An 11,761-nucleotide genomic window follows, 5' to 3' on the forward strand; every position below is an offset into this window, starting at 1 on the left:
TGATTTAGGACCTGAAACACATTATAAATCCTGTGTTCAGTGATTTAGGACCTGAAACACATTATAAATCCTGTGTTCAGTGATTTAGGACCTGAAACACATATAATCCTGTGTTCAGTGATTTAGGACCTGAAACACATTATAAATCCTGTGTTCAGTGATTTAGGACCTGAAACACATTATAAATCCTGTGTTCAGTGATTTAGGACCTGAAACATAAATCCTGTATTCAGTGCTTAATTCTTAATGCTAGCAGTAGTCACTGCATGTATATTATACCATTTTCTGTGTGTTCTTGGTTAATCATCTTTAAACATTATTCTAATTATCTCTGTTAAAAATGGTCTTGTCTGTAAACAAGTGTCTATTTGTGTTTTGCTTATGAGCTGAAAATACAGAGCACTATGTCTAAAATACACTAAGGTCTGAATATGTTCTGAATACACTGTATTCTTTACCCATCAAATCAATAAAGAAAAATTACAATCAATAAAAACCCTCACATAACCACAGACGATGGCTATGACCATAAAATAAATATGTAAAAATGAACACCATCCATACAAAAATACAATGTAAACATGTGATGAACGTTTAAACATTGTTGCACCCAGCCCCTGACCCGGAGTGGGAGAACTGACAGATGTGGGGAATGATGTACGGACGTGAGAGGCTGCATCTCCAGACAGAGGGGGTGGGAGGGAGAGAGAGAGAGGGAGAGAGAGAGAGAGAGAGAATCACGGGAGGCGAGTTGGGAGGGGAAGCTAGCATCCCACGGTGCTGCCGTTCACGTTGGCCTGTGTCCTGGCTGGCGGCGGTGTGCGGGGCGGCGTGGCCCCGTCGCTCAGCGACGGCATGCGAATGCGGGCCGCCTCCATGGCATTGGCCCTCACGGTGATGTGGTCCCAACCGCCCTGCAGATCCAGAGATACACGATACAGGCTCTTTAAAGTGGCGAGCGGCGGTGTTGCTCAGGAGGCTGAAGGAGGAGAATGAGGTGGAGGCTCACCCCAATGCCATAGTCCCACGACTGGCCTTTGGGCTCCACGGGCTGCACTCCGAGCCTGCGACACACCGTTCCGCAGCTCAGGCTCTGGCTGCCCTGCACCTTATCTGCAATGATCCACACCTGCAAACAGCAACGCAGCACACCGATGTGGTGCCTCGGCTAGGGCCGTCTCAGCAAGCGGGAATCGGGATATCGCACGTCCCTACGCACCTGGTCCAGAGGCCCCACAGACACCTTGCGCACATTGTTAGAGATGTGCTCCCATGAGGAGCCTTGCGGGTAGCTGGGCGTCACGCCGTGGCGGTACCACAGGTTTCCTGCATGGGCCTCGCATGTTAATGGGAGCACAGGACACAGGATTGGCATTTAGTCGAGGTGCCGTGAGGAATGCGCTAGGTGCACATGCACGAGTTGCCAGGAGAGACTCGTGCTGCGCCTGCGCAGTCATAAATGCAGCAGGAACTGCAGGGGGTCTTACCGCTTTCATCCACCGCACAGACCGACGTCCTGCCCACCGACACTTGTCTGAGCTTCTGTCTGGCTGGGGACGGGATGTGATACCAGCAGTCTCCTGTGAGCGTGCACGTGGGACAAATGCACCACGTCAAGATGTATGAAAGGAATGTGGCACACGTGTGAGCCCACATGTGCAACTACCTATAGAGTCCTAACGATAAACTTTCAACATCTGAAAATAAACATGCTACCAATTGAAAATGCTGGAGAAGCGTTTGAGCACTTTGATGACTAATGAAAAGCAGGAGGAAGCATGAGAAACTACATCTGCTGGTAGGAGTCCAGGAGTCCATTCTAGCAGTCAAAACGTACTTCCCGAGCCTCGGGCAACGAACAATATGAACACGCAACAAACAAACAGTACGAACCTGCAGGGCTGTGGGGCGACACAGAGCCCCTGTAGAAGGCGGAGCCGTCCCGGGCGATCGCCCACACCTGGAACGCCCCTCCGATGGAGATGGACTTGAAAGGCTGGTCCGTGCCTACGTGGAGCCAGGACGTGCCCTAGAAGCCGTTGGGGTTGGACAACACGCCGTGGGAGGGGGTGAGCTTTCTTCTACGCACTGGGCCTACGTACCGACTAGGAAGTGTTTGGGGTTCAGAACTGATCTCCTACGGTAGGCGTGAGCGCGGAGGCCCCGAGGCGGCACAGCACGTCTCCTTTGCTGCTGATGGCCCACAGTGGCACCTGCTCCACCTCCGCCCCTGGGCCGCATGGCCAGATGGTGATGTCACTCAGAAGGATGGGCGGGACTTCCTGCCAGGGACCAGTTGTGGTGAGTTTACATTTCCTGCCCGGAGAGAAACAGTAGAAAGTGGAAGCGCTCTGGGTAAACGGACAGTGAAGAATGGGGTTAGCTGTGATCTCACATGGAGATAAAAGGGGAGAGAGAGAGAGAGAGGGGGGGGGGGGGGGAGACCAACCTGGCCCAGCGCCTGCGACGGACAAAGTCCTTCAAGGTTTTATGACCGTGAAATGACCTGAAACAACAAATGAAAGTTGTTTAACAAAACAGCAAAGGAATTCTGTTTACTGTGGACTGTTAATGCAATCATAAACTGCTACACATCTCATGGCCAATCAAAAAGCATCTGACAACATTACCTCACTCACAGCACAATGAATATTTGTAAACATACGCTGGGAAGTCGGCTGCGTACTGCCAACCCTCCTTGTCTGTTCCGCCCGCCACGCTGTAGTCGACGGCCCAGTCTGACATCTGCCAAACAACACACCAGTCACTAGTACTGACTTCCTCACTCCACACGGCAATATGGGATCTATGTGTATCAGATCACAAAAACTTTGGAATACAAAATAAATAGAAGACTGTTAGGTACGGCGGGCACACTGTACGGTAACATGACTATAAGTGATAAGTAGCGTGACAAACCCATGCCCAGTGTGGGGAGGGTGGTTTGGTGTTGGTTTTTGTGCACTCCTGGAGGCCCGACAAGTCACTCCACATATAGCGGTCTGTAGGGAGACCCCTGCAGGACACAAACAACTACTGCAGCAAGTGTACACACACACACACACACACACACACACACACACACACACACTCTCTCTCTCTCCATCTCTCTCTCATCACATCATCTACTGGCCCGTGATGCAGAGCTCACCTGTTGGTGTAGCCGGTCACGGGATTCCACCGCTGGTTCTCGTATATGTACACGCTCTTCACATCGGTCTGCGTGTAGATGTTGTCCGTGCTGCTGTTCAGCCCTGTTCAGAAGGTAAGCCTCAGTCAGGCATGGGCACCTGGGAACTCACTGGGAACGCTGGGAACACTGGGAAAGGTTTACCCTGAAAGAAGCCTCCGCCGTAGCCGCCCGAGTGGACCCACGCCGTGTGGTCGTAGCCGATACCCCAAACCACACCCAGACCGTTACACTCCACAACACGCAGGTGCCCACCCACCTGACGCCAGAACCTGGCCAACAGCAAAACTCACCATCAATAGGCTTTAAGGCTATAAACTCTGTAAACCCTATAGCTAAACGTTCAGTGCCATCTACTTCAAACATGCACTCCTGTTTCTTATACATTTACCAGGTACTTATTTGAAACACCTTGTAGGTGTACGTTAACGGTCGGTTTCTGACCAACAGAGGGCCGTTTGCTGGATAGTCACACTGCCACGTGTAAAAACTCCAGGAACACTGCGGTGGCCAATACATTCACACCGCTGCACCCTCACCACCACATCAGTGTCGCTCTTGTGTGGAGGCCCGTGCACCCCTCCAGTACATGTTCCTGTGGTCAGGAGTGGACCAGCGATGTGTACACTGTGTGTGTAGACTCCCTTAATTCAGAGTTAGATGAGTTATACGACACAGTGCATGTGCAAGGTAGATGGGCAGCGAGAGGAATCATTTCAGTAAACGAGTAAAACCGGTGTTATGGTAGGAGCGCCAGCTTCTGAAACCCTGCCGCTCCAGTACAGAAGCAGCGCTAACATTTGGTCGCAGGCCATCGGGTAGGGCGCGGCCTCCAGGCTTGGCGTGGGCTCGCTGACGAATATGTCCCCTTTACAGGTGACCGACCAGATGGCCTGTTTGGAGGGCGGGCCGCGGATGCCTCGAGAGTCGCAGCAGGACACACTGAGCAGGGCCAGCTGAGGACACACACACACACACACACACACACACACACACACACACACACACACAGTCCGTCAAAAACACAACAGTATGACACACGACAGCCTAAGCCGTCACTAGAGGGGCCACGCATCAAGACAGAAGACGACGACTGCCCACTCTAGCTGCTGCGTTACTACTGGGCCGAAGGCCCGCTCACCACGCTGCACGCCTACCCAGTCGTGCATCTCCAGCTCGGTGGGAGCTGCCAGGCGGATGGGCCACCTCTGCTTGGTCCTGTCGGCCGTGTAGATGGCGAACGTGTGCTTGGAGTCATTCAGCACCGGCACCAGGATGGTCACCTCGTTCACGAACGTGTGGAGGTACTGGGCAGACAGAGGGGGAGGCACTGAGCTCACCGGCACAAACAGTTCCAACAGTCTGATGTTTACTGCTTCACTGAAACTCTGCGTGTGTGTGCGCGTTTCTGCTAAGCAAAGTCACCTTCTTCTCTTCATTGAAGGTGTAGTAGATGAACAGGATGCCGTCCTTGTGGCCTTCGGGTCCTGAGAACTGCTCCAGCGCAAACTGCACATCCACCCACTTGTGAGGCTTCCAGTCCCTCCACCACTGCATGGAGCCCTTCTTCACCCAGACGGACTAGAAGAGGCCAGGGAGGAAGACGAGGAAGATGAGGCAGCAGGGAGAGGCTGGCGGGGGGGTGGAACGCAGTAACTAACCCAGATCAAACCCTCCAAGCCTTTCTTAGCACTCTCACTTTGTGGCCATTTGCATTTACTCCTGTAAATGCAATTCTACCACACAAAGAAACCAGACAAACGAACTGAACTGGACCTCGGGTCAGCTTCACCCAGCACGACCCCGGTCGGGCGGCACCTGTTCGATGGCCTGCTCGTAGTGTCTGAAGTTGTCCATCTCTCTCCTGGACCTCTCGCTGAACTGTTCCAGGATCTGCTTGTGCCAGGCAGTGGTCTGTGCGGGAGTGATGGACAAACGGCATGGCCTGGACGGCACAGCTCAAACCTGCAACGACAGCAGGTGGGTTCAGAGCAGGGCAAACGGTGCCACGCTCACAGAAAAGGGGCCGTGCGGGGGCGAACGGCTGACTCTGCGGAAGAGTTGAACCAGCTGAGCTGGGAGTGGGAGTCGACGGCACAGCCGCCCCCCATCGACCCAGGCCCAGATGGGCCGCTCGTCGGCCCCGTACGGCTCCTCCAGGTTGTAGTTAGCCGCGGAGGAGAGGCCGCAGGAAGTCCGAAGCGTCCACCAAGGCCACGGCGCTCAGGTGCGTCTGGGCCTCCTCCAGGTCTACGTTGCTCCACTGGGGGGTCCAGGCCTCCGGAGCGGCTTGGGCGTGAGCACCAGGGTCGGGGCAGCGATACGCGCTGCGTCTCCGTCTGCGGCAAGGCTCCTCTTCCGGAATGGTGGGGCCAAAGGGTGGCCGGCGGGCCCTCGCGCCGCCCAGTTTGGGCCTCTCGGTCAGACACCAGCTCTGAGATGAAGCTGTCACTGGGTTACTTTAGGCATTCGCGGTTTGGGGGCATCATCGGGCTCGAAAGGGGCTCCATCCACAGTCTTATCCGTTCCTGAGTCCACGTCGCTGAAGCCAGAGGCCTGGGACTGTAGATGGACCTCACCGCCGAAGAAACAACCAGCACTGAGAGACACACACAAAACCACATTTAATCTGGCCCTGGAACATTAGACTACTGTTTTTTGAACTATGCATTTTTTACTTCTGGAGGACAGCTCATTTTCGGAGTTGCCACTGTGCATCGTGCCACGTCCCCCCGCCGTATCTTGGCCCCTCACTCACCTCTGCAGGCTGCTGCCACTGGAGTGCGAACGCTCGCTGTCTCTGGACGCAAGTCACGGTCTTCCAGGCCTTCCCGGTCAGCTCGCTGGCCGTCCACGCCCTGGCGGAAGCACACAGCCCCGGTCCTCGCAGCTGATCGCCCACACCTGCGGCACGCCAACGTGGCACCCGCGGTTTAGAGGACCAATGAAATCATCGTCCTTTCCCTTTAGCTGAGTGATGCTGAAAATGAGGCTATATTTACTCGCTATATTAAGCGCTCGCTTGTCCAAAAGGGAGGCATAAACATTTTGTGTTTAACTTCATTTAATGATGTAACTAATTAATAACTTAATAATTAATTTAATTACTAATGACTAAGTAATCTAGTTGCTATAGTAGCAGACTATTCAAGCCTAATTCTATAAATGTTTAGGAAATATGGACACTATGGGTTGTAGCCAAGCTCACAGAGGCAAAAAAGAAAGGCAGGTTTATATATTTATTCAACAGAATTGCAAGATGTATTATCAAGTGCAAAAGTAAAAGTCCAAATGCAGCTTTCACAGTGATTTAATCTGTGTGAAAACATGTGAACATCCGTGAAATCAGTGTCTTCATTCTCCAAATGTTCACACCATTTCTTCACTTTTCCCATAAGCAGCAGGAACATGAGAGTTGAGAAGGCAGTTGAAGGTACAGCGTATCTAGTTTCGGGCCAAAACATCTCCTTATACATAGCATTAGGTGATGTGGTCCATGCTAACTTTGGTTGCGGTATGACTATTTCTGTGTGTGTATATGTGTGGGGTTTTTGGGGTGCTGCCATCAGCTGAGACAGGCAGGCTGGTTTTAGCATTCGTGATTCCCATGCCTACCACTCAGCATTCGGGTCAATCACAAACACACAGAGAAATTCATCCCTGCCTGTCTGGCTTGCAAATGCAGGCTCAAAGAGTGCTGTGTGTGCAAGTGTGCGAACAGTAAGAGTGGAGAAGAAGCAGCCTGAGACCTTCAGCCAAAAACATGATCAGACAACTGCTTCCCACTCTTATCTTCCTTAATAAACCTTGTTATTCTGGTACTCGGAATCAGAATTTCATTTGTGGCTTATAATTCTGTTACGTACCTGGTCATTGAGGCCCACATTGATCTAGACCATCTCACCAACCATGCCAATCCAGCCTGAGCCACAGGGGTTGTGGGAATTCACTCCACGTCGAAACCATACCTATTGTGAAACAGAAGAAAAACCTGTTCACAATTCAGTGAATGGAGAATGGTACAAGTAACAAGGGCGTGTGATCGGCGGCTCGTTCTCTTACTTTATGATCCTTTGTCACATCCCACACTACGTTGGACTCCCACTGCTACGTGTATAGTTCCAACTTCTGGATTGGGTGATTCAACCACTACCCCATGCCGAACCTTGCAATGCAGAGATGATTTCTTACCGAATTACAGCATGCATAAAAGAAACGATAAAAGCAACAAACCAGGAAGATGCAGTGTTGTGGATGCTAGCACCTCTTGGACAGTCTCTGGTGATGCCTTCCCTGACCAGCATATGCCCCTCCCACAGCACCGCCCACAGCAGGTCGGCTGGCCCACAGCTGATCTGCACCACCTCCGCCGGTGTGGGCACCTCCTCCCAGACCGAGCCCTCTGGGTTATGGTGGTGGATGCCATCCCGGAACCACAGCTGCACCAAAACACAGTCCAGAAAAGTCAGTGAAGATGAAGACTTTTCCTGTTCTCAGCTATCCAAAGCTACGGTAGTTATGTTTTCTTTTATGTATTTAGCGATTACAAAAGTTGGAAATCCCCTTGAACAGAAAGTTGCTCTGCAGTGCGAGCTGACCTTTCCCTGAAGAGAAACGGCCCACAAACACAGACATCCTCGGGGTTCCTCTGTAAGCTCCCAGCTTCCACAGCTGATGTCGTTAAACGGGTCGGGCAGAGAGGCCGTCTGCTCCAGGGGGATCTGGGAACGTAAACACCCACCGAGAAAGAAAGATCAACAGCTGGCAACCAAGCTGAACTGAGAACAAGGTGGAAAAAGTAAATCACCATGCAACAAAGCAAGTGTTTGCGTGTGAGTCCACGCACCTTAGCCCAGGTGTCTTGGGACTTGTACCTCCTGTAACGTATCCATCGGCGGCGGCGGACACACGAGTTCCACTTCTTGTCTTTGGTGTAAGTGGCGGGAAAGTCAATGGCGTACGTCCACCCCTGGAAACAGGACGGAGGAAGAAGTCACAGCTAGGGGGCGCTCTGGAGCATGGGAACTCAAGGGAAGTGGCAGCCCGGTCCCTTCCACTCACCCCTTTCTCCGTGGGCTCTCCTCTGAAGTTCTCATCCACGTGCCAGTCGGCCTCCCACTCCCAGTTCTCCGACGGGAGCTGAAAGTCGTCCAGCGGCTGGTGCTGCAGCCCGGTCACATTGCTCCACTGCCAGCGGTCACTAGGCAACAGTCGGTTCGAGAAGCCATCTACGGGGTTCCACCGCTGACACCAAGGAACGACTCAGTGATTGGCTGTACACGTTTCTGCACGGCTACGTGCTGCATGCGTAGGTCGTGTGGAGGAGGGTACCTGATTCTCGTAGGCCTCTTCCTGGCAGCGTATGGGCACGTCGCTGGCATGGACGTTCAGGTAGATGTTGTGATCACAGGCGATGCCCCAGCAACACTGCTGCACAGCCGTGACCCGTTTGAACTCCAGCTGGGCATGGCGACACTGCTCCCAATGCTGCCCTGCTGTGGACAGGCTATAAACCCTACCATACACGTCTACTGCCCACAGGAAGGAGCTAGGCATGCTTCACTCTGCAGCACAGAAACAGACACCTAAAGACCTGAAACCAAATATCCCACGCCATAACAAATAACGGGCAAGCTGTCTTAACCTTCCCTAAATCTAATATGTTGTTGTCCCACAAGTCGGCTTCGACAGCAAATGTGCTTAATCGTTGAACCGGCTAAATTCGCATCAGTATTCCTAAGCGAAAGGGCCGTGACCAGGTTACTTCTTTGGTTTTGTTAGTGTTGTGGCACAATAAGCCGACTAAAGCACCAGCCTTCCTGAGCCTTAGAAAACCAGGCAAAATGAAAGCTCAGGCTCAATCGCCGATGGACAAACATGATTATTTGGCCTTTTACGTTGCTGTGCGAATAAAATCATACTTATATACAGGCCAACTTTAATCGTCGAGTCTTGCATAATAGCATTAGCTACGCAGCAATCCTAGCTAGCTAGCTAACAAGTGCCATGGCAGTGTGCTGCTATAAATTCCGAGGACGATCTATTTTTTTTAAACCAGATAGCTGGCTAGATAATCAAATGCGCCCACTTTCTCTAGTGCCCGTAGTTGTCATGGAGGTTACTCAACAAAATATGAGCTAACGTGCCGGTATAAAATGAATGGCAAGACCTATGTGCTAGTTAGCTAGGTAAGCTAACGCTAAATAGCGACGGAAGTTGCTTTATGTAAACAAAACAGGATATTAGCGAATAAGGAATTAAATTAAATTAAATTAAATTAAATTAAATAAATTAAATTAAAGAGGGAATCTCTCGTTAACGGGGCACTGCCTCCGTGACTTCGTTACGGTTACTTACGTTCTCGCTACGTGTCCGCTGTAGTTAGTTTGAGGTCATTTAACCAGTCATTTAAATCCAATCCGCAACAAATTCATATCCACTGTTTACATCTGCACTTGCTCGAATCTGAAACGGAAGGCGATGGGAAATGCTGGGGCTGTTTCTACACTAGAGGGCCGCTAGAGGGCGCCTGATCTTCGCTGTGTCTGTCACACCAAATCCGCCAAAACGAGAAAACGTTAGACAGAACTAAATCTAATATCTCTGAATGAACCCTTTGCTGCACATATATTGATGTTACATAGTAAACAATATTCAACTTTTTAAGTCCCACTCCTAAGTTTTTTTTTGTGGTGTTGTTTTCTTTCTTTGTCTTATATTATTTTGCCACAGCCTCTTCAGGGAAATACTGTGAGAGGTCATTTTATAAAAGATTTATTTAATACCAATGCAGAAATAATTAGGCATTTACGAATGCTTAAAATATTAAAAACACAACACAGTAAATATAAAATAAATGATGCATCCAATCCACACCATGTTGAAAGTTCATCCCACCTCTGAATGATACAGGGCAGTCACTCTCATTCATCGGACTGTTCTTTGGCATGTATTGAGGCATTTTCATTGGTGAAAATCATTTTAAAAATACATGTGTGGATTGTGAGGGTTTTCAAATCTTTCTGGAGCCTGAAGGTTATCGGAAAGAAGGGTACTTGTGAGTCAGGCAGAGCTGGCCAAGCCTTAGTTCATCTTCACGCCTGTCCTTGGTCCACAGCTTGTAGGACCACAGCACTGCACATTAAATATCCTGCACCGAATTGGTGTCTGGATTCAAGAACATGAATAGTCTTAGAATAACCTAAACCAATCAAACTAAATCAGTGTCCTTCCTAATAGCCACATGGTGGCATTCTTGTACAGATTACAGATGCCTGGTCGTTTTATTGCCATATCAATGATACAGTTTGGAGCACCTTCTGATCTACCTTGACACAGAAAGTGAGCCAAGGTCACGACGATTCTCCATGTCCTGAATCCGACTGAGACCAAACGAGCCTAACGAACCCGTGAGCCCAACAATCACGCTGCGCCAGCCTCACACTGCCGCCCCCTTCATCGCCACGCTGCGCCAGCAGGTGCTGGACTGAGGTGCTTCACTCTCGAGCCAAACCTTACCGCAGTCTGGAGCTACACAAAAAAAGAAGCCTCAGAGACCCTGAGGCGGTCAAGACGGAAAGAGACGAAAATAGACCAGGGCTAGACCACAGTGTCCATGCCTCTGAACAGAACAGGCTGAAAGGACACATGAAACAAAAAAAGTGAAAGTGAGACACACCAGAGTCATACGATCCTTTGACAGGTCTCATATGACTGAATGGTCTGAGATGTTTGGATGTTGGGCAAAAAAAATCTTGAAGTGCAAAGCACCACTTACAAAATGATATGTGACAGTCTGATGCCTTGAATAAATCTTTGGTAAACATTTTTCTATGGGATTACAGGGTTGCAGAGTGAAAGACTATGCTAGTCAATATTTCTTGCAGATCAGACCTCAGACATCTGTTTGGGTCTGTGTTCACTTCAGCAACTACTGGGTGCAGCAAGACATAATGAAGCAACTTGCACTGAATCATGAGAGTTAAAAATGTAAACTACATTTAAGGCCACCTTCAATACAAGACTCATGACAATTAGATACGAAATCCAAACAAAAGTTGTAAGGCACTGATCAGATTTACTGGCCATTTAAGTGCGAAATACAAGAACTGTGCATCAGTTTTATGGCTCACTTGCAAAATACCACACGCTGGTCCTCACAAATCCAGTTTCTGTATGGTGACCAGTAAAAGCCCTGCTGTCTTGGACACTCATCTTTTTTCATCACCTCCTTTTGACTCGTCCTGCGGCCCACCCAAACCCATTTCTGGCGCTGGACCTCATCTTCCGCAACAGCCTCAGTGTCTGGGACTGAAGGGGTCCTGTTGAAGAGCAGGGAGACGACTTCCACAGGCAGCACGCGACTCTTCCGAAAAGCGCCAGCCAGGCGTGCGGCCAGGGAGACGAGGAGAGCTGATCATGCCTGCGAGATGTCGGATGTTTCAAATTAAAACCCAACGACGGGTATGCGCCTCGTGACCCCTCTGCTGTCGAACCTCAGGCTGTCAGAATGTGCGTTCCTGCTGCAAAGGCACTGTGTGATTAGTGGATCTGCAAAGACGCGGTTACTTT

General features: G+C 50.4%; 1 protein-coding gene across 1 annotated transcript; it reads right to left on the minus strand.

Moving 5' to 3' along the window:
- Positions 1–745: 745 nt before the first annotated feature.
- Positions 746–9,679, minus strand: tecpr1a (tectonin beta-propeller repeat containing 1a). The gene is given in 34 exon segments (XM_035533483.1): positions 746–914; positions 1,010–1,129; positions 1,220–1,326; positions 1,488–1,580; positions 1,894–2,029; positions 2,142–2,316; positions 2,450–2,506; positions 2,666–2,745; positions 2,920–3,016; positions 3,152–3,254; positions 3,335–3,462; positions 3,989–4,146; positions 4,348–4,497; positions 4,616–4,771; positions 5,009–5,135; positions 5,240–5,298; positions 5,300–5,383; positions 5,385–5,459; positions 5,461–5,643; positions 5,645–5,789; positions 5,949–5,998; positions 6,000–6,041; positions 6,043–6,066; positions 6,068–6,094; positions 7,057–7,158; positions 7,253–7,285; positions 7,287–7,340; positions 7,342–7,355; positions 7,455–7,629; positions 7,789–7,911; positions 8,037–8,159; positions 8,252–8,434; positions 8,522–8,754; positions 9,548–9,679. Coding segments are annotated over 33 exon segments (3,558 nt in total). The 5' UTR covers positions 8,747–8,754; positions 9,548–9,679; the 3' UTR covers positions 746–764.
- Positions 9,680–11,761: the final 2,082 nt, after the last annotated feature.

The sequence above is a fragment of the Electrophorus electricus genome, chromosome 14, assembly GCF_013358815.1.
Source record: "Electrophorus electricus isolate fEleEle1 chromosome 14, fEleEle1.pri, whole genome shotgun sequence".
In the NCBI taxonomy this organism is placed as follows: Eukaryota; Metazoa; Chordata; class Actinopteri; order Gymnotiformes; family Gymnotidae; genus Electrophorus; species Electrophorus electricus.